This window comes from Periplaneta americana, chromosome 15, assembly GCF_040183065.1.
Source record: "Periplaneta americana isolate PAMFEO1 chromosome 15, P.americana_PAMFEO1_priV1, whole genome shotgun sequence".
Classification (NCBI taxonomy): domain Eukaryota; kingdom Metazoa; phylum Arthropoda; class Insecta; order Blattodea; family Blattidae; genus Periplaneta; species Periplaneta americana.
The window spans coordinates 186,394,790-186,418,625 of record NC_091131.1 but is presented as its reverse complement, the minus strand read 5'-3'; the positions used below and the strand labels follow the sequence as shown (position 1 = coordinate 186,418,625).

General features: G+C 34.8%; 1 protein-coding gene and 1 long non-coding RNA gene across 13 annotated transcripts in view; one reads left to right on the top strand and one right to left on the bottom strand.

The window, feature by feature from the left end:
• The window catches only part of LOC138715586 (uncharacterized), a 148,345-nt gene that overhangs the window by 119,640 nt on the left and 4,869 nt on the right, over positions 1 to 23,836 (top strand). Inside the window, exons 2-3 of one of the 2 annotated variants that reach the window (XR_011336507.1) lie at positions 6,082 to 6,190; positions 9,552 to 9,607. This is a non-coding gene — a long non-coding RNA (uncharacterized lncRNA). Of the gene's footprint in view, positions 1 to 6,081; positions 6,191 to 9,551; positions 9,608 to 23,836 lie in introns of those variants that run through there. The other variant, XR_011336506.1, reaches the window with a different exon arrangement.
• LOC138715584 (CD2 antigen cytoplasmic tail-binding protein 2 homolog) overlaps positions 1 to 23,836 on the bottom strand; it is an 88,025-nt gene that overhangs the window by 59,421 nt on the left and 4,768 nt on the right. For 7 of the 11 annotated variants that reach the window (XR_011336503.1, XR_011336501.1, XR_011336502.1 and 4 more), the window contains 4 exons: positions 16,092 to 16,187; positions 12,260 to 12,382; positions 8,828 to 9,024; positions 4,065 to 4,228 (listed from right to left, as the gene is read on the bottom strand). Coding sequence is in view for 2 of the 11 variants with exons in the window: in XM_069848661.1 (XP_069704762.1) it covers positions 12,299 to 12,382; positions 16,092 to 16,187; positions 23,290 to 23,343 (234 nt within the window). In the remaining 9 variants the exon portion in view is untranslated. Of the gene's footprint in view, positions 1 to 4,064; positions 4,229 to 8,827; positions 9,025 to 12,259; positions 12,383 to 16,091; positions 16,188 to 19,184; positions 20,536 to 23,289; positions 23,799 to 23,836 lie in introns of those variants that run through there. The other 4 variants (XR_011336504.1, XM_069848661.1, XR_011336505.1 and 1 more) reach the window with 4 other exon arrangements.

Below are 23,836 nucleotides of genomic sequence, written 5' to 3'. Positions count from 1 at the left end.
GGCTCTATCTTAAAAACTGCATGAGCTATCATGTTTCAAGTTTTAAGTCAAAATTATAAACAAAATAATTTTTATAAACAATTTAGACCTAATTTCAAGGGATCTGTTCACTTCATTCTCGTTCTGATACCATTCTCAATTGTATAAAAATTTTACAGAGCAAAATTATACAAAACAAAATTTTTTGTACGTAAATGTGTACATATACCTTATCACCATAATTGACACAGCCTATGGAGAGTGATTCAGGACCTCTGCAACAAAACTCACATCAAAGTTCACTGTGCTATGCTATGAGTCAAGTCATACTCGCTGCCTACAATCCCTGCTGCTAGATAGCACTGCGAGTCATTCGCCACTTTTATCATAAAATTTCCAATATTATTACTGGACAATATTTGATCAGAGTATGCACCACTGTGCAGGAAGGAGAGGGAGAAAACTGCCTTAGTTGATGTAGGTGATTGACCAGTGGAGAGTAGTCAGTAGACATTTGTGAGTAGCATGTGTACATGACAGCTGAAAGTTCAGATAGTGGTTTACAAAGGCCTTCTACCCCTATGTTGTTAACACTTCATACTTCAGGATTCAAATCCTGGTTGGAACAAGTTACCTGGTTGAGTTGAATAATTTGAATAATTTCGAGGGAAAAATTGTTCTGGGGCCGGGCATCGAAACCCGGGACCTTTGGTTAAACGTACCAACGCTCTACCAACTGAGCTACCTGGGAACTCCACCAGACACCGATCCAATTTTTCCCTCTGTATCCACAGACCTCAACCAACAATGAGTGCACACTAACTCTATGTGACTTAAATTGTGGTTTTCTGTTAACGAACAGTGACGTGTATTATGCAAATCAAGCTTTCAGGTATAACTCCCTGTAACGTTGATTTGAATAATTCTTCTTCTTCTTCTTCTTCTTCTTCTTCTTCTTCTTCTTCTTCTATGGCGCATCGGCCCGTTTTCGGGTCATGGCCTCCCCAGTTGCACTCCACCAAACCTGTCAATCCTGTGCTGCGACTCTCCAATTCGGATTTTGAGGACTTGTAGTGCATCCTGACATACACCATCTTCCCATCTGTTACGTGGTCTTCCCACAGGCCTTCCTCCTCCGAAATCTCCTGAAAATACCTTCTTTGGAACTCTATGTTCTTCCATCCTAATTAGATGACCTGCCCATTTGAGTGTCTTTATCCGAATAACATGCGACAAGGGTAGCTCTCCATACAAGTAATACAGTTCGTTAATATATGTAATTCTCCATTCCCCTTGCACACATACAGGTCCGTAGATTCTCCTCAGGATTTTCCTTTCGAAAGAATCGATCTTTTCCATGGCTTTCTTTGAGAGGGTCCACATTTCACTTCCATACATCACTATACTCTGAATGAGTGTTTTATATAGCATTACCTTTAATCTCCGGTTTATATCCCTGTTTCTGAAGATGGGAAGTATTGAGGATTTGAATAATTTCGAGGGAAAAATTGTTCTGGGGCCAGGCATCGAACCCGGAATCTTTGGTTAAACGTACCAACACTCTACCAATTGAGCTACCCAGAAACTCCACCAGATACTGAGCCAATTTTTCTTGATTTGTACCTGGTTGAGGTTTTTTCTTTTTTCAGAGTTTTCCCTCAACCCATTAACGGGTAACTTTTGGTGCTGTAGACTACCCTGGACTCACTTTGCTGGCATTATCACCTTAATTTCATTCAAACACTAGATAGCCATCACAGTTGATAAAGCATCGTAAAATAAATCGGGCGCACTTCCGATCAGGGGCAGCGGTATTTCCTCTAAGGTTAGAGCTCAATTTAAGTGTGTGTGTATTAATCGAAAATTAGGGGCTAGAAAATATTGAGAAAAGGACGCATGTTTATATGACATTTTTTCGATTAATACACACACACCTACTGTCATCCTCTGAGGAGTTTAGTGCTGAGAGGAATGCGGTTCCGACTAGTCTAGCGCGGTATTGGAGTGGGAGGGAACAGTGACAGCGGCAGTCTGGAAGGAAGTACAATCATACTGAAAACATTCGCCCAATTTACGAGAGCAGTATGCCTATTAGTTTTCTAACGTATTTTCGGCGAGATAGAGATACAACCATTCGCAGTTACGTGTTCAGAGAAGGAAAGTATTGTAGAAAATTTTATTTATTTATTTATTCTGGTGAAGTTAAGGCCATCACACCATCAGAAATACAAATACAATAAAATAAATAAAAAGAAAAATCATAATAAAACTACAATAATATAAATGAAAAGAAGAATCATGCTATAAAATTTAGTGGTTAGTAGAATTGAATTAATTTTTGTAAAGTAATCAATTTAAATATACTGTACTGCTAAACTCACTTCAGAAGTAAAATTATTTGATTTGTATTTTAAGATATCACCAACAAATTATTTTTGCATGACATTATAGGAATCTGTTTTTCACGATACCAATCACACATATTCTAAAATTCCAATAGAATAAAACTAAAAACTTTTCCACAGCATGTTTCCTTATAAATGAGTTGTAACAGTGAAATATTTAATATGAGTAATTCATATAATATTAACATAGCTAACATCAGGGAGATGTTTGAGCAAAAATTGCAACAACATATTTAATATATTAATAACAAAACCATATAGGCCTAGGTAAACAATATGTATATGAAATATTCACACACTACTACAAACTGAAGACTGCATATTTTTAGACGATTAATACTTCCCACTCCGCTCAGCTCGGCTTGTCTGCAGCAACAAAAGAATCTACCTGCAACCCCCCTGCACCGATGGCAAGAATACCTCAGGTCCCAGTGCTAAACTCGTTGGAGGAAGACAGTAAACTGAGCTCTAACCTTAAGGGAAATGCCGCTACCCCTATTCGGAAGCACGCCCAGTAAATCAATTAAAAAACATTCATGCGAGGAGGCATTTTTTTTACAAAGTTTGAGAATGTTTCGAGATATTTAATTTGCAAGAAGATTTTCAATATGATGAGAAAATATAACCTGCAGTGCCACTATGACATGTGTCATGCTAATGACAAATTAAAATACAATAAAGAAACGCAATGTGAAGCAGCACAGCTGACCCTCAGTGATGCTTTTAAGTTCTCATCCACGAGTATGTTATGGTGGCATGGCTTAATAAATTTCATCATGGAAAATAGTCTCTCACAAACATATATTGGGCCAAACATACTCAAAACACCTGCTGCAAGATGATGCAATTTTAGCTTTAGTTCCCTTTTCCATCAATTTTTGTATAAGTTATTTAACATTAATGAAAAAGTCGATCATAAATACAGACTATTTATTTTGACAATATCCATATTTATGTTAATTTTGAATACATATACACTTCTTACAGTTTTACGTCATGGCATTTTATGTTTCTTTATTAATTTATTATTGCTTTGCATAAAGGATTGACACAATTTCAGAGGAGATATAACTTAAGTTTTTCAGTTATTGACATTATAAACGAAAATGTTAAGTATTTATTTGTGAACATCGTGTGCTCAATTTAAACTATCATTGCTAAATTTCACTAACAAGTTACATTAATTCTGGTATGAACGAAATGACACAACTGCAATATTTTTTACCCATCTGCAGCTATAGGCTAGTATTCCAACCGTTTTATACAAAAATAACAAAGCTGAATTTCCAAGGAAAAGTACTCTGCCTTCATCAACAAATTTAACCTACAGTAAATAAACCTAGAGAACCTAACCTAGTCTAGTCTGGTTCAGTTTTTGGATGTTTGGTGAGGATGGGCAAGATAACTTTCCTTGGGAACTAGCCTACCAAGAACTTTAAATAGCTCTAACATTTCACATATAATGAATATAGACCTCTAAAAATCAATAGTTTTGCATTACACCTTAGGGCCATTAAGCATCCGACATTTCGTAAAATAGATAGCCTAGACCTATAAGTTTAAGCATGTCAGTCTCAAACAGCATGCTATTTTGACAAAAGCCAAAATTACTCTACTGTAACAACGAATAATTTAATTAAAATTACGTATTACGGGTAAATAAATTGTACTGCTTATTACCTTCACCCAGTCAATATTTTCTAGCCAATTATCCCTTATGTTTCCTTCTTACTTCCAATGATAATTGCCATCTGTATCAAAATGCCCTTCTTCAAATTCTTCCTTCATGTTGAATGGCGTAATGTGAACCTCACCATCAAAACCACCAGCTCCATCTTCCTGACCTGAACATATATAAAAAAATAAAATTAATGGGAAGAAGAATAGGCCTATCGTACAGATTGATTCCTGGGTTTCAGCTTCTTTTAGTGCTCCAAGTAAAGAAAGATATCGATCGGTGCTAAAATCAACTGTGGACAACTTTAATGAAGCTGTCATAAGGCGAACCATACACGAGTTCTATATTTCACAGAAACAGAAGCCCAGAATTTAAAAAAATATTATTGAAATTGAAAGACTATCGACTTTCAGGGAGGTATCTAGACTTTGAAGAAAGTCATTTTAAAATTAGGATTTCATTGGAAATAAAAACACAAAATAATCGCCAAATTCTGGTGGAGCATCACAGCATTAGGGCCAAAAATTTGCAGTATTGGAGGAAAATAAAGAAGTACAGAGAAGAAGGCCGCCCCCATCATTTACATGGATGATGATGATGATGATGATGATGATGATGATGATGATGAATGATGATGATGATAATGATGGGAAAAGTACAGTGAAGCACTGATGAACATTACCGGTATTTCTGCATGAGTATATTTCATTGTTAATTTAACTGTTGTATATAGTGATTCGATTGCTGCTCATTGTATTTCCACATTAGTGTTTATTAGTGACTATTGTTCCGAACTGCTGCGCATTGTATTTCCACATTAATTTACTTCTTTATTGTTTATTATTGTTCCGAACTCTGCGCATTGTATTTCCACATTAATTTACTTCTTTATTGTTTATTATTGTTCCGAACTCTGCGCATTGTATTTCCACATTAATTTACTTCTTTATTGTTTATTATTGTTCCGAACTGCTGCTCATTGTATTTCCACATTAATTTACTTCTTTATTGTTTATTATTGTTCCGAACTGCTGCGCATTGTATTTCCACATTAATTTACTTCTTTATTGTTTATTATTGTTCCGAACTGCTGCTCATTGTATTTCCACATTAATTTACTTCTTTATTGTTTATTATTGTTCCGAACTGCTGCACATTGTATTTCCACATTAATTTACTTCTTTATTGTTTATTATTGTTCCGAACTGCTGCTCATTGTATTTCCACATTAATTTACTTCTTTATTGTTTATTATTGTTCCGAACTGCTGCGCATTGTATTTCCACATTAATTTACTTCTTTATTGTTTATTATTGTTCCGAACTGCTGCTCATTGTATTTCCACATTAATTTACTTCTTTATTGTTTATTATTGTTCCGAACTGCTGCTCATTGTATTTCCACATTAATTTACTTCTTTATTGTTTATTATTGTTCCGAACTGCTGCTCATTGTATTTCCACATTAATTTACTTCTTTATTGTTTATTATTGTTCCGAACTGCTGCTCATTGTATTTCCACATTAATTTACTTCTTTATTGTTTATTATTGTTCCGAACTGCTGCTCATTGTATTTCCACATTAATTTACTTCTTTATTGTTTATTATTGTTCCGAACTCTGCGCATTGTATTTCCACATTAATTTACTTCTTTATTGTTTATTATTGTTCCGAACTGCTGCGCATTGTATTTCCACATTAATTTACTTCTTTATTGTTTATTATTGTTCCGAACTGCTGCGCATTGTATTTCCACATTAATTTACTTCTTTATTGTTTATTATTGTTCCGAACTGCTGCGCATTGTATTTCCACATTAATTTACTTCTTTAGTGTTTATTATTGTTCCGAACTCCTGCTCCTTGTATTTCCACATTAGTGTTTATTAGTGACTATTGTTCCGGAGTATGAAGGGAGCACAGTGATAGGAGCTCAAAATTATCCAGACACTGCAACGTGCGAGATAGCAACGTGAGACTTCATTTCTAATAAGACTGTATTTCCCTCCCTCCATCTAGAAAACGTGTCGCTTCGTGTCGGATCGGTCTCCCTCCCACAGTCGAAACTTCTCCTCTCTCGCGTCGATGAGCTGTCACCATAAAGTAACTGGGCTGTATGTATGTCTATGTAAGTTGTAATGGCAAATTACTTTTAGTTTAAGTAATTAGTTACTTTAAAATATTATTATTATTATTATTATTAAATATACATAATTATTCTGTGTAATTATGTCTTATGAATATTAGAGAAAATACAAAATCTTGCCTACTAAATTAAAAACACAAGGATTTATGCAGAAAGGTAAAAGATTACAAACGCATCTCATTCTCAACACTGAAATGTCACAAATCCGACAAAATCCCTTGGAATACATAAATATTCAAACTGGAAACAACTTATTGGAACCAAACCAAACCAAACCAAACCAAAGGCACTTTCCTTAAACACATCCAAAGCAACTGTTGTTCCATTTTCACTAAGGTCCAGTGGTCTTAAATCTCCTCAATCTTCTTTTAGGCTCAAAATTCATCATTCTGATTGTTCTTCTCAAAATTGTGAATGTCTCATATTAACCGAACCCTCAGAAATTAAGTATTTAGGCATTACAATCGACCAACACTTACGATGGAATAAATATATTAAATATTTATGCAATAGATTACGTTATTTATATCTTTGTTATACTTCAGTCATTTTATTTACCAGTTAATATTTTACGTCTCATTTATTTAGCTTTATTTCAATCCATTCTCCAATATGGAATTTTAGGATGGGGAAATGCTTGTAATTCTAATCTCACTCTACTAATACTTATTCAGAAAAGAATTATTAAAATATGCCTTAATAAACCAATTGATTACTCATCTGAGCTTTTGTTCACCGAGTTTAATGTTTTGAAAATTAAACAGATGTATTATATTGCCTTATTAATCTTCATACATTACAATCGTAATAAATTCAAATTGTATCATCATAAATATCGAACTAAAAGATCCGATTTTATACGACTAGAGGACCCAAAGTATTTCACAAGCACAGCTCTGAGCCATGGTACCTACTTTGGTCCAAGGTTATACAATAAAATAATTGAAAAATACCCAAAATTGGAAAATTTTAGTATCAGAAATTTCAAAAGTAGCATTAGGAATTTAATTTTTAAAGAATATATGTACATGGTCTCTCTGTCACTGGCAGTACACAGCGCATAGATATAATAGCTTTCAAGGAATCTACAAGATCTAGATTCATAATTGATTCCACTGTGCGTTTCGAAACGAATGAGGAACAGCCAGCAGAAGTGGATAAGGAAAAAAGAATATCTACAATCCTACCATTCCATATTACCTCCAAAAGTACCAGCTAGAAGAGCTTGAAGTAATTGGACTTCTGGTTGGAGCAAGAGGTACCGCTATTCTCTTCATGAAAGATGTGTTTAAGAGGCTTGGAATACCTACATCTATTAATCCGATTGTAACTTTAGCTGCATTGAAAGGATCAATTGCTCTCCTGAAGCATCACCTATATTCGAAATGAAACCAAGTTCATTAACATTCTTTACTTTTTTGTAACACTTGCCTCTCTAAAACTAGGTATACTGTATTTCCACCAATCACAAAATGTATTTGCAGCTATGTACTTGTAGGAGTTAATGGTTCACTGAACTTGTAAACATTTATATGGTTAGGTACTCTTTCTCCCTTGTGGCATCTCACAAATAGTGAGAAGATTTCTAAATTTTTATTTAATATGTGTATGTATTTGTATGATTTAAATTGTTAAAATTGAAATTGTATTTTTAAAGTTAATTTATTCCTATAATTTTTTTTTTCTTGACCCACTTTGTTTGTGTTAAGTATGTGTTTAGATAACTCCCTGAGCACGAGTTTTTTACTCCTTCAGGGAAGAATTAAGACTGTATTTTTGTACATGTTATTTTACTAACAATAAACAATAATAAACAATTGTTAAAAATGATACAAATCCAAATGTAGCAAAACAATTAACATTAGAAACATTTAATGGCAAATATCGTTGTGAAACCTGGCTACACATTTACAGTGATGGATCTTTACAAAACGATTTTGATACTGCAGGAGCTGGAGGAATTTGTAAATTTTTCTCGTTCTATAAAGAAGTCAGGAAGGACTCCACAAACTTTGATGGAGAAGTTGAAGCTGTATACACTATTCTAACCAATCTACTTCAAATAAAAAATAAATTTTCCAAAGCTGTAATCTTCATTGGCTCAAAAGCAGCTATACAAGCTACAGCTAATAATAGTTCACAGAAAGCTGACGCAACTTCTCAATGCTGCACCCTGATCAAGCAGTTCCAAAAACTGGCAAGAAAATAGTTCTGCAATAGGTTCCAGCGCACTGCGGCATTACAGATAATGAATTGGTGGGTCAGCTGGCTGCGAAAGGCTGCACCCTAATACAAAAACATATTACTCAAAAATAATTTATTTCTGTCACATTTAATAAAAAATTTCAATACAAACTACAACTTTGAACAGAATAAAGGAATCAGCTAAAGATAAATCATGGGAACCCGTCCTCTAAAATTTAAACATCATCCCTGAAGAACCAAGAAATTCAGCAGTGACAGCCTTCTGCCTTCTGACCGGGCATGATTGTTTGGCAGCTCAATTATATAGAATCGGCATCTCCCTCTCACCGATTTGTGTGTAATGTGGAAAGGACGTAATCATAAATAAGTCATCATCATCATTGGCTCAACAACCCATTGAGAGTCTTAGCCTACCTCAGTATTTTATTCCAGCCGTCTCTACTTCTGGCCTTGACTGTCCACATTCGTGCACCAATAAAGTTGGCATCTTCGTATACATTATCCTCCCATCTGCTCCTTGGTCTTCCTTTGGATCTGATTCCTCCAGGATTGGATGTAAAGGCTATTTTAGCGGGTCTAGTATCATCCATTCTTACCAGGTGTCCAGCCCACTGCAATCGACCAATTGTAATAAATGTTATAATGTCTGGCTCCTTAAACAGATCGTATATTTCTTTATTATATCTAATTCTCCATTCATTATTTATTTTGACGGGTCCATAAATTGCTCTCAGAATTTTCCTCTCGAAGATACTAAGTCTTCTGATGTCCTGTTTGTTCATAGTCCAAGTTTCCGAGGCATACGTCAACACCGGCCTAATAAGTGTCTTATATATTCTTATTTTAGTTGAGATAGTTAAGAATTTCGATTTAATATATTTCAGTAATCCAAAGTAACATTTATTTGTTATAGATATTCTTCTCTTAATTTCAAGACTGATGTCGTCATTATTGATCATGAAGCCAAGATATGAAGACTTCCCTCAAAGAACGTTGTATATCATATGCAAAGCCGTTGATATACAACGTTCTTTGAGGGAGGTCTTCATATATAACATTTTTTACATATTCAAATTTGTAATTTTCAATTGTAAGATATGTTGGTGCTTTATTAATAATGTTTCCTTTGCGGCTGGAGATATCATGGATAAGCACCACCTGGAAGATTGAGAAGCCTTGCCTGTTAACCTCAACATCACGGAAAAATACTGAACTGCAAGACGGCTGATGGCTTCATTGCCATGATACCAGAACTTTGGCTACCTACCAACCAACCAACCAACCAACCAACCATATTGATGTTCTCTAAATGAGCTGCGTTTTGAGTATTAGTTTAATCATTCGCGAATATGTGTTGTGTATTGCATATTAATTTTGTGTAAAATGGCACATTGAAGTCATTATTTGTAGAATTAAAAGAGAAACTGTTTTCAAGTTGGACGTATGAAACAAAATGTGCTTACAAAACAGAAGATCGACACCGAATTTACATATTAAAAAAGCACATGGTGGAAAGCAAAATATAAATTTTCAATTTTCATGGTATAAGAAATATCCTTCGCTAACAGAATGTTATGAGACATATCGTCGTTGTTCCTGCAATAACTCCTATGTGACATATTTATCGATTTTCAGGTTTTTGCTCTATTAAATAACTTAAATAGTGATACAGCAAATAATAAAATCTCCTATATGCAATTATATTAAATTCTTTGTTTCGAAAATGTAAGAATTCACAGTCTCCTATGTACGGCTGCCATAGGATGAATAAATGTGTTTTTTCTTCCTACTGAAAACTTTTATATTTTGCACATAGGAGTTATTGCAGGAACAACAACGATATATCTGTATTCTGTTCTGGGGTGAAAATGAGTGGACCTCACCTTCTTGAGGGGTCTGTCACAAAAAAAAAAAGGTAAGCAAATTTTTTCAGCTTAGGCTACCCAATATTTATACCTTAGCTTCATTACTGATATGTAGAGCCCGGATTTTATGTAATTACATATTTTGTTCCTATATACGTAGCTATAAGGAAAGCAAAAATATCGGCGGATCATATCAAAGATATAATTATTCCAAAGTTTTAAGTTATATATTTTTACACATTTTGGTGCATAATAAATATTTTGGCATATTTTACAAATTTTTACATATTTTGAAAGAATACAGTACACATTTTTTCACCAATTTTCCCTCTACTTAATTCTTAACTTATACATTTTAAAATGGTTTATAAAGCTTATTTCTTCGTCTGTAGTGCGTAAATATAATTTAGTAATTGAAAATGATAATGTATTCTGTGAAAAAAATAGACATTTGTTTGCAATGCTAATAGTGTATATATCCCTTAAGAAGTAACGGTAAAGTAGAAACAAATACCACTGCGAAGGGTGGGTCATTGTACTGCTAACACGGTGAAGGAAAAAGTGAAAGTTACCCTGTGGGTATGACCATTTCGCACAAACATCGCCAATCAGGTTGCTCTAAAAGAAAACAATAGTTTTTTCTGTTTTCTTAAGAAGTTTATTTTTACATCAGGTGATACAAATAGCTAGTCTACTGTTATTCACATCCAAGCTTAAAGATTGGATTTCAATTGACGATTCCTTTACTACGATGGTAAAATCGTGCTATGCAAAGTGTGTGACAAACACATTGGGTGCTCCATGAAGTCACAATTAGAACAGCATTTAGAAACTGAACTTCACATGAGAAATAAAAATCATGCTCCGTCGAAAAGAAAGAAGTTCTTCTTACACAAGTGGTGCTGAAACATTCTTCGTCTTGTACCAGTGAATTCAATAAAAATTTGTGCATGGCAATGGTTGCTGCAAACATACCATGGTATAAACTTGGAGCTCCAAAGTTTTAAGCTTTCCTACGCAAATACTACAACTTCAATAGTTCGCATGAATCAATACTCCATAAAAATTATTTGAACTCCTGCTACTCTGACACAATGGAAACGATTAGAGCTGATGTTGATGATTCCTATGTATGGGTTGCCACTGACGAGACGATCAATGACAGCAAAAAATATGGAAAAATATTTAATTATTAATTGCGCCACCGAACAATAATTAATTGAGGTTGAATCAGATGTGCACCTGTAATTTTTTATTAGTGTGCAAAAATACATCTAATAAAGTGTTCACGCCTGTGGAGTAATGGTTAGCGCATCTGGCCGCAAAACCAGGTGGCCCGGTTCCGATTCTCAGTCGGGGCAATTTATCTGGTTGAGGTTTTTCCGGGATTTTCCCTCAACCCCAATATGAGCAAATGCTGGGTAACCTTCGGTGCTGGACCCCGAATCATTTCACCGGCATTATCACCTTCATCTCATTCAGATGCTAAATAACCTAAGCTGTTGATAAAGCGTCGTAAAATAACCTACTAAAATAAAAAATGAATGTAATAAAGTTTAATTTTTAAATTACATTTTTTTTTATTTATTACATATTTATCTACATATTTTGCCATTTTTAGCCACATATTTATGTACATATTTCTCATTTTCATATTACATAAAATCCGGGCACTACGGATATGTGTGTCAATTTATTATTATGTACTAAAAGGAAGGTGGGTATAAAGCAGATAATAACAACACATACGTATTTCCTTGTGGAAGTCGAATAAAATAAAGTTCTTAATGGAAAGCTTACAGTCCAAAAGCTGATATGAATATATCTTCTCTACAAAGTAAAGAAGTATGTGTTTAAAAATTGATTTCAATAAATGTTTATCACATGAAGATCCAGTGTTATAACAATTATAAAAAGTCTGTCGGCAACATTCCGGTACATTTTGATTTATGTAACTTATGTATACTAAAGTATTACTTACTTTCAATACCGGTACTTTTCTCAGTCTTAGAATCGTCTTCTATTCCTTAGCAAGACTGTTGTGCAGAATATCTTGTAGGAGATCCTCCTTTGAATCATATAACTGCAATGCACCACTCGGCAGCTATGAAGAAAAACAGAAACAAGTAATAATTATGCTGGAAAGAGTATGAGGCGTTGTGGATACTTTGTATTAGGAGCAAACTTGAAATCGTGATTCTTTGTTGAGTCCACCCCTAGTATACGCAGTGCCTCATATATTCCATTGCTTTTTTAAATCAATTTCCTGTATTTTTCCTTATACAGAGTGAACCGTAAGTAATATCATTAATTTATCGTTCTCGTTCTGCAAAAGAATTTTACAGTCTAGCAGGATAGAAATGGAGATGCTCCAGGAATACTTTAAACACTACATACAAAATGTTTATACAGCCAGTGCTGACATACTGCGGAGAAATTTTAATTACTTTACCTTCCATAAACGAAGTAGAATATGTTCAAAACCAAGCTCACAGGCCCATTACTGGTGGAATCAAAACAACTCCATAGATTCTATGAGATTCCTCACTAATATTAACAGCATCAAAATGACAATAGAAGAAAAAGCACTGATTCAATATGAAAAACTGATCAGATTACCAGGAAACAATTGGCATTCATACAGTCCTCTCTGTAGATTGAAAACTCAACAAAGTTTCATATCCATTGTTCAAGAATTAAAACAGAAAATCAATATCCCGAATTTAAAAGAAAACTTACAAATTAAACCAAACCCTTTAACTCTATTAAATATAGAATATAATCTAAATTTAACAGAAGAAATACTGAAATCAGAAGTAAACACTGAAATAATGAAACAATTGTCTTTAGAGACAATTAATATTAGGTACCCTCCACAAAACTGGCTTCATTTATACTTGATCTCCAGAGAACAAGGTGCCGGTGCAGGTATTACGTGCTGTCTCTTCTCACTTTATAGATCTCTTGGATATGGAACAACAAGTTTTGGTGGAGAAATCATTGCAATAAGTGAAAGTCTCAGGAATCTTCTATGCCACATCAATAAATTTAAGAATGTAGTTATATGGTCAGACTCCAAAGCAGCTGTTCTATCAATAGTCTCTAAACAGACACCTTTATCTCAAACAGCAGAAATAACTAAAATTCTTTCTGAATTAATATCACTCAATAAAAGAATTGTATTCCAATGGATACCATCCCATTGTGGAATCCTGGGAAACGAGAATGCGGATGCTTTAGCAAATAAGGACAGCACTGCTACTTACAGACCTGCTACTAAATCTATGTATTACTCTGTGAAAAGATTTATTAAATCTACATACTTAGACTTCAACAAACAAAATTTGATATCACAATCTCAAGGAAAAAAAAATGGAACTCTCTGCATCATAATCCACAGTTAATTCCCGATTTACCACAAAAATCGTCAGTAGCTGAAGTTAGATTGGCAACAGACCATGATTGTGTGGCCAAACACCTGCATAGAATAGGAAAATATCAGTCCCCTAACTGCCCATTGTGCAACTCAAACCAAGAAATGGATTCGGAACACCTCAAAATCTGTGCTTCAGTGGCTGACCATGATAATATCTTTAAAAAATATTGGAGTGCAAGAGGTCAAATGACTTTATTGTGAAACACCTGCCATTAGACAACTACAATAACAACAACAATCTTACATTTATCCGGATTAAATTTCTGCACATTTAAAGAACAAAACTAAAATTCTTTCAATCATTCATTATCATAATTCATTGCTCTCTTAAATTGACGGAGTATATTGGGAATTAAATCAGTGGCTTTCCCAAAACATGCTATGAAATGTTTCATATAAAATCATTTTTATCTCCAAAAGGAAGCAAAAACGAGCAAAATTGTATTAAACTGTTTTGTTTGAAATATCTCAAACAACTCCCTGAAATTATTGATAGTACTTACGGTTCACTCTGTGAATATTAAGCTCTGGTAGACTCATTGTATCATTAATGATATTGAATTGAATATCTGTTCCCTGCGTTTCTTCTGGTCAGTAACAGGCTGAGAGGATATTAATAGAGCCTACTTTCTGATCTCCTATATGTTTAAGCCAGAAAATTTATAGTAAAGCAATTCTTATTTTTTTTAACGTGTGTAAGTTCTGTTCAACACTAGGTAATATAGAAATTTGGTCGATACATTTTCAGGCCAGTTTTGTCGTGCATATAATTTCTAAACTACACGATACATTCCAATAAAGTAAATGGAGACCAAGAGAAGGATAAATGTATCCAACATATCATTGAGTTGGAGTGAGTGACATCATCTATCTTCACTGCGGTAAGGGGGAAGTTTAGGCACGAATTGGCAGGTCCCATTGTAGCCTTGGCAGTGTAACTCGAGAATGCAAAGCGATAGAACATTCACAATTGAGAAGCGTTTTTGCTAAACTCGATCAATGCACAAAACTACTTTTGTCAGAAAACGAGTTTTATTGTATACACAGTTTATGTTGTGGGAAGGAGATATTTCTAATCATCCTCTACGCACGGTATGAACCGAGTTGTGCAAAATCTGACTGCATGGGTGATACAGAAGCTAAACATCATATGATTGTGATATATAACTCATTTTCTCAAAATTTTGCATCTATCAAGTTTAGCAAAAACGCTCCTCAATTGTGTAAATGATTCGTAACGAACCAGGCTACAATTCCAATTGAGAAACAATCAATAGTCGACAAGTTAAATTGAAAATATTCCAAAGTGCAATTGAATGAAGAGAGAAAATTCACAATGTCGAGACATATGCAGCGCAAAGGGGAGTGGGAGTACAAGCAACGGGTAGCAAACGATACAGTACAATGGTTAATGTAGCAACCGACATATTTACTTTCAATGCATACAAGGTTAGGACAGAATTTCATGTAATTTCGAAAATGTTGAATTACATGACAAACAAAACTCTTTATCCCTCGCCATCTGTTGCACATGATTAGCTTAGAACTGCAGACCTGCTGTTAAAAAAAAAAAAACAATCCAAGCATCCCCTGCTTTGTAAATATTAATATTGTAACGGTATATGTATGAATGATTTGTCTTTGTAATCTGGCAGGATGTAATTATATGTATGATTGCTGTTTATTTATAATTTTAGAGCATGTGTGTTCAGGAAAGGATTTTCGATTTGGTAAATTCTGATATGTTTTCTCGTTTCTACATGCATGCGCCAATGGCCCTTTGGCCGCCAGTTCAAGGGTGCAGGCTGGGTCAGTCTGTAGTTGACTAGAGCTGCAGCCATCAGCTCAGACCAGAAAGGCTTGAGAGAGAGAGAGGGAGAGAGAGAGAGGGAGAGGGAGAGAGGGAGAGGGGGAGAGAGAGGGAGAGGGGGAGAGAGAGGGAGAGGGGGATGGAGAGTGGGAGGGGGAGGGGGAGGGGAGAGGGAGGGGGAGAGGGAGGGGGAGAGGGAAAGAGAGTGTTTTTTTTTTGAGAAGCCTCCTGAGGAATTGAAAGGAGAGAAATTTTAGCAGTCTATATATATTTTTGGGGAGGCTAAAAACAAACCATCATCTTTCTTATCATTCATCTCGGGGAAGGATTACAGCAGAGAGAGAAAATACTGCAATGGAAGAAAACTGGATTTGCAAGAATTTTACAATGGACACATATTTAACATACCTTGCTGTATAATGGCAAAGAACATCATTTTAATGACATTTTTATTTCATATTTGGAATTACGTTGGTAATTTTAATATTCTTATTTCACAACTTAATACAACATTAGCCAATATTTTAAGAACTTTCATTGAGTCATATTGTAAAATGTTGGTCATACCTGACTATATTCATCAGAAGTCAATATCCGGTCACTATTATCTGGTATTTCATGAGAAGTCCCGGTACGTGAAGTATGATGTTCAAGGTTAGGTTTCTGAAAATATACAGAATTTCATATTATAAATTTAATAAGAGTAATTACAATACTCATTGGCCACTCCAAAAAAAGTATTTCACATCTAGGTCTACAATATTTTAATAGATATTATTGATCGTCCAGCACTGTAGCACTATATCTATGAGAAAATAAATAAGATAACAGTAAGTAAATAACAAGGAGGTGAGCCAATTTTATAGGTCCATCTGTGCCAGAAAAAGAATGTTTGAAAACAGTTATTCGATAAATTTATAAATTATGTATTCTTCATCAGATGAAGTGGATGAATCTGAAGGGTCTAGTACAGGGATGCGAAACTCGCAAGTAGGGGTGAGATATACTTTGACTCACCGCTGGCTATGTCAACGCCAGTGGTGTATTTGAAGGCGGTTTGTAAGTAACACAATGCAATTCAGAACACTATAATAATATAATAGAGACAGCTGCATAATATTATTATTCGTGTTGCACATGTTCTGAAGAGGAACGCTGATACCTGTTAGCTTTCACCAGTTTGTCAATATCGGGGAGAATATCTGAACATAACTTCAATTGGCACACTAAAGAAAATCAGTTTATCTGCTGCATATTTATATACTTGGTTATTTAACAATGCTGTATCAACCACGAGGTTATTTAATGTCGATGGAATTGGTGATAGATGATATTTGGCGAGATGAGGCCGAGGATTCGACATACACTACTGTGCAAAAGTCTTAGGCACCCGATGCAATATGTTTATATTGTGTTCTAGTTCCTAGAATTCAGAATGAAAGTAGTCTAAAACAAGTTAGAATGAAGTCTTACTGGTGAAATAAGTACAAGAATTCGTCTCCGTCATCAAAACCGAGCTTAATGTAAAACCATGGAAACACCACATTCCTTTATAGACCCATGACACAACCCTCAATCGGGTATATTGACTGCTGTGTTTACAAATTGCATATAAACAGAACAAGTTGCAGTCAATACTGTGTGCTAAATGAAATGAATGTGTTTCTTTAAAGAATAGAACATTGAAGTTAGTAATAGACTGAGTCTCTTCTTAGCAGGTTGAACAAGAAAAAAATGCAGCTATGGTAAAAATTTCAGTTGAAATGACATACAAAGTTTATTTTTTGAGTGAGCGGTATCATTGTCAAGCAAGTATTGCGCAGTGCAGGAGATTCTGAGAGAAAAGCTACAGTTGGGGACAATAGATGATCGAATGCGGACTGGCAGGCCCAAGAAATTGACTGCAAGGGATGAACAATATCTGAAAGTGACAGCCCTGAGAAGTAGAGCAGCTTCAAGTGCACAGCTGGCAGCAGAACTTTCTGAAAACAACAATACTAAAGTACATGCATCTACAGTATGACGGTCACTCATCAAAAATGGTCTTCATGGACGTGTTACTGCAAAAAAAACCTCTCTTACGGAAGGGTAATAGGACAAAGCGATTATCATCTGCAAGAGAACACAATCTATAGGGAGCCAATAATGGAAACAAGTCCTTTGGAGCAACGAATCAAAATTTGAAATCTTTGGAAGTCATCGAAGGCAGTATGTCAGGCGGAGGAAAGAAGAATGATTAAAGGAGGCATGTCTGCAACCAACTATGAAACACGGGGGTGGTAGTGTGGAAATATGGAGTTAATGGAGTGAGTGATTAATAAGAATTGAAGGTAAGCTGACAGCTGTTAAATACAAACAAATATTGATTCATCATGCAATGCCATCAGGTTCGCGATTAATTGGAAGAGATTTTGTCTTTCAAAAGGAAAATGATCCGAAGCACACAGAAAATATAGTGAAAACCTACTTGCAGCAAAAACAAGGTAGAGGAGATGTTCAGCTGTTGGACTGGCCTCCTCATAGTCCAGATTTAAATATTATCGAGTGTCTTTGGGATTATCTAGGCAAAGAGAAGGTGAAAAAGCAGCCAAAGTCTGCAGCTATATTGTGGCAGGTGGAGGAATATTCCTGCCTCAGTTCTCCAGAAATTGCAAGAAAGTATATCTAAGAGAATTCAAGAGATATTGTTGTCTAAAGGCGGCCACACATCATATTAGTGCCATGAACCTACTCTGTGACTCTTGTGTGTGATATTGCTTTTTTCTGTGTTTTCTAAATACTTTGGTAATAAATACTTTATTTTTCATGGTATTTTTGTTCTTTTTTTTTTACAATTTTTATTACCTGCCTAAGACAGTAGTGTAGATTACCTGACATTTGCCTTACGATTGGGGAAAATCTCGGAAAGAACCCAACCAGGTAATCAGCCCAAGCAGGAATCGAACCCACACCCAAGCGCAACTCCGGATCGGCAGGCAAGTGCCTTAACCGATTTAATCTGCTGCGTATGTGCTTTTAATGATATCATCTTGGAAAATAACTTGATGATTCAGAACGAGACTGTTACAACTCAAAAATAGAGATTTTTCAGTACAGACATTTAAAGTTTTCCATTTTGATTACACAACTTTTAACACTGTATCACTTCGGAATATGTAATATATATCTTTTGCGTGTTAAATATTACAGTACCTAATTAACTAGTGTCAGCCTGTTATGGGCCATCTTCAGAACTCTAAAACTAGTTAACCAGGTACTGTAATATTTAACACGTGAAAGATATATAATACATATTCCTAAAGTTTTTCATTGTAGATGGTAAATCAGATAATCATCTCACAGCAATGAAAATTGGTATATACATTCATTATTGTTATAAAAGTATATTAAAATATTAATTTTGTCGGTATTTATTTTATGTAATTTGGGATGCAACATTTCATGAGCTGATTTTAACCATTTTCTCGAAGGACGCCATGTTTTTAAGAGTTGGTGGTTGTACTGTCCTTTCTCAACCCCCTATATGGAAGGAACACAGTCTTTGGTCAGCGGGTCCTTCGGACCTAGCCGGGAGGGCTTACTTGAATCCACCAACCGTTCCCACGTCTGCCTCCTGTGGGACGCATCTCTATGCCATGACAGGCTAGCATAGATAATTACCTGTTGGTCCACGGGAGATATTTTATTTCTCTCCTACCACTAATTTCTGAGAGGCATTCCCCGATCCGCCACCTGGGGACGCGCCCTCTAGGTCTCGATCTAATCCACTTCAAATAACTTCAAAGTAGACTGCTGCCTTGATTTTGATGAAGTCTTCAACAAAAACGATATAAATCCAGAAGTAGCAAAATCCATTGCCCTACAAACAATTAATAGAAAATATCCACAAAAAGACTGGTTGTACATTTACACTGATGGATCTCTCATGGATCAAAATGAAGGAGCTGGAACAGGAGCTACTTATCAATACTTTTCTCTTTATAAAAATTTTGGCAAGTACACAACAAATTTTGATGGTGAAGTTGAAGCCATTTATACATCACTTCAAAATGTATTTGTTTGGCTAAACCAGTGCAAAAACAGTCATCCTGTCTGACTCCAAAGCTGCAATCCAGTCCATCAGCTCAACTACATCCCCTAAAATGGAAAAAGTAAAAGAAATTCATTGCATGGTAAAACAAATTCAAATGCTAAATAAACAAATGATCTTCCAATGGATCCCGGCCCACTGTAGACTGAACGGTAACGAGAAAGCAGATAAGTTAGCAAAGAAAGGAACTAAAATCAACTTAAAGACAAATTTAAAGTTCCCATATGAATAAATAAAACGAGTCATAAAAAGAATAAGTAACAGCCAACAGGAAAAACATCAAAATTCAAAATGGAAAGAATCACTCAAAGATCCAAAACTAATTCCTGATCTACCTCGAAAATCTGCCTTGACCATGTTTAGATTGATTACTGGTCATGATCGCCTCAGTAAACACCTCCATCATATTGGAGTACTGAATTCACCTAAATGCTTACTGTGCACCAGAGAAGAGGACATGGAGATGGGGCACCTGGCTAATTGTGAAACTCTTAGGACATTTGTGGACCTTCCATCAAAATATTGGGAAGCAAAAAGAATGAGAACTTCATTGTTAAATACAGAGCATTAGATACACACACACACACACATACACACATTTTATGTAATTTTTATGTGACTTTTTTTTAGTTGCATCACTTTCGCATTAAAATATCCAGACAAAACTTCTCAGATATAACTGTATATCATAATATTTTGTTATTTGCAACAGGTTTTTCCTTATATGACTATGTAATAAGTTCAGATAATACAATGGAAAAATATGCCAAATATAGATTTAGAAACAAAATGAGATTGATTGGTATCAGGATTATTACAACAATAAAAATAAATAAATTACACCAACCAGGATGACTACAACAACAATAATAATAAATAAATTGCATCTTGTAGTCAGAAAAAGCATATGTTTATTTGTTAGTCAAATGTAGCTCTATTTCCTAAGATGTCTGGTGTATCTAGTTCATTGACTTTGTACATAGGGTATTGCCTTTTCTCTTGACCAATTTCAGTACTGGTATCTATTGTGTTTGCAGTATAATAGGTCCTCCTTTAAGAACTCTTCCTACCCCCACCGTTCAATAGTAGAATGCACAGTCATTCTCATTCTGGGTATGACCTATGATTAAAAATTTCTGTGCTATGACCAGGGAAAGGAAGTTCATGCCCTGAAAACGTGAAGAATATGTATTCATTTATGACGTAAAAATAGATAAATAGGCTACAAAATATGCATTATCAGTCTGAGATTATTTTAACAGAATAATAAGGTATAGGTAACTTAGGTTTAGTGTATGGATTTTGAAGTGGTTGCCTCATTGCTGAATGCTCCATTTATGCTGTTACAGTTCACAACTAAGCAGTGACATATGTTTTCTGTTGTCATTCTTCGCCTGTCGTTTCTCAGCATAGCTTTGTAGCGCGAAAAACTTCGTTCTACGTCACAAGAAGTAAGAGGGGTTTGCACAAAAGCTGGGAGTTGTTCTATAGAAAATTTTGTTGGTTTTTGGGGCGTTTTCCTTCGAGAATATCTTGAATTTCTTTAAGTTGATAATAGCCAGGGTTTTTGGAAAAAATATTTGCTGTGTTCTCGTTCACTTTATCTCCTACATTCCCTGGAACTGATGTTAAACTGAATATTGTTCTATCGAAATCTGCTAAAGACTGCAGTAAAGGAATACCAATTGGTAACTTGAGAGGCTCCCTATGAGGGCGTCATCGTTATGTTTAAAATTCATAAACATAAATTAGTCGTGTTTACGAGGTTACACACTTTTAAAAAATGAGGGAAAGACAAATAAACATACATGATATGCAGTTTCCCTGTATAAATTTTAAAATATGATGCTTTTATAAATAAAGACAAAATATGCACTTTTATGCACAATAAAAGTAATATCATTGTATTCAGAAATTTGTGATTCATGTAGATAATCTTTCAGCATATTCACACAACGATAGAGAACAAATATGCAAATGCATGAACTTCCTTCAGGTTAGTTACGCAGTACAAAAGTAATGAGGCAATGAATTTGTTCTTGTTTTGTCTAGCACAATTGTCTAAAAACAAAATTACCTGGTTTGTTACTGTGTTTGGCAAAGAAGTGAGAAATTTATAGAGACATGTGTCAATCTGATTTGAACCTCTTTTGGCCAAGCCCTCATGTCAAAAATAACAATGGCCCTGGCTGTTTGTGATGTCATTCATATATATATATATATTTTTTCCCCCGCTGTTATTTATACTTGCTTTAACATCTTTGGTCACATCGCGAGTTAATCTTCTGGGTGAAATGCAAAGGCCTGTGTACTATTGTTGAGACTGGTTCTATTGTTGTGAACTAGATGGCGACTGTACATGTATTACTGATTTGTTATAGATAAGATTTCGATGATGAATGAGACCGGTGATATTCAGAAACATTGTGGCCCGAATTTCCTGGCATTTGCCTTACAGTTCAGGGAAAACCCTCACCACAGAGGTGGTCATATTCATATATTGTGAGATTGTAACAGGACAGTTTTCTTTTATAATATAAAGATGAACACTCACCACAAGATGAAAGAAGTAGCCTACAACCTGAAGATCAGAGTAGCACAAAACTTTGCTTGGAGCCTGTTTTGCTGATTTCATATCTTTAGTCTTTGTAGCCCTTGATGTTTCTTTCCTTTATATTTCTATTATAACTTTCTTGCAGGTTTAATTTCTGTACTATTTTATATGCAGTATATACACAACATTGATCTTTCTTAGGGATATAAAATATGAAACATTAAAGTGAATTAAATACTGATGTGTAAGAACATGCACGATGATTAATATTTCAATACTACATCGATGGTGAAGACAAAATTAATAACAACATTATGTTTAACACAATGCAGGCAGCATTATGCTACCATTATTTTAAGTACTGCAAGGTGTGCAAAATCTAAACTCGAAGCATGGATATTTTCAGTGCGAAAGTGTTACAAGTCAAAATGGAACATTGCTTTTAGCAACAGTTGAGAATGGAAAACTGTTACAACGTAAAATATAACACTTTCCAATTGAAAAAAAAATAAATAAATAGCATAACTTTAAAACTGTTATATGTGCATTTATGTCCTAGTAGGAAATTTTTAGAGTTGTAACAGTTACCCTCATCTAAAGATTAAGAAGATTAAAATTGAGATAAAACCTAATAATTTTACCCTTCTAGGGAGAAGATCTAAAAATATCAATATTCATGCACTACAGAAGAATTATAGAAACACATACTTAGTGCTCAGTAATAATAATAATAATAATAATAATAATAATAATGATATTAAAAATAATAATACATTATTCAGCGTGGCAATTAATATTTCTATATACATACTCCTAATTGAACCATTGAGCAAAGTAAACATAATAGGCTATTACATTTTGTCCGAAAGAACAAGAAAAATGTTTCTTCATTCTTTACGATACCACCTCTTATTGCTTGTAGAGACAGAGTTTGTAGAGCGACATGATACTGCCACTGCTTGCCTTCAGTACATGAATGAAACACACAGCAATGTACAGTAAACTCCTCGTACCCGTTTGAATGTCTATGTTACACGATGTAATCACGACACCCACTTTGGTCACCGCTGTTCTAGAGGAAGAGAGGAGAGGATGCATTACTATTTTGTATACCAACGTACCTGTACCTGCGCTGTGACGTCACATATACTGTACTTTGTATCAGACAACCACATTCCAGTTTATAGGTAGCTGAATTACAAAGGCTAATTATTATTATGGGGTGTATACAGCAGTAGCGGCTCATACCTGAAAAAGTAGGTGAAGCACAAAATTGTTGCAAGGTTTTCAAAGCCCATGTAGGCTAGTTGCATTGATACTCGGAACTCTATGTACGAGTAACTAAAGTAATTCCCTCCCTTAAATTCCCATGATATTCAATCGTGAAAGCGATTTCATTGCATTTATTTCTGTCAGTTATCAATGCACTTACCGGTACATGTAAATTAAGATATGAAGAGTCCACTGCAAGAATGATGGATGTCTTTTGGAATAATTTTTCAGGAGAAGCAATTGAAAGTTTGAAATGCTTAGCGCTCAAAGCTTAACTGTGATTTTTCTGATCATTACTGGACAATAACTATCAGTGTTAATGTCATATAACTCTCTATGTACAGTCTATATGTCTTAAGCTATACATTAACAGTCTTGTTTCATTTTCGAAAAGAA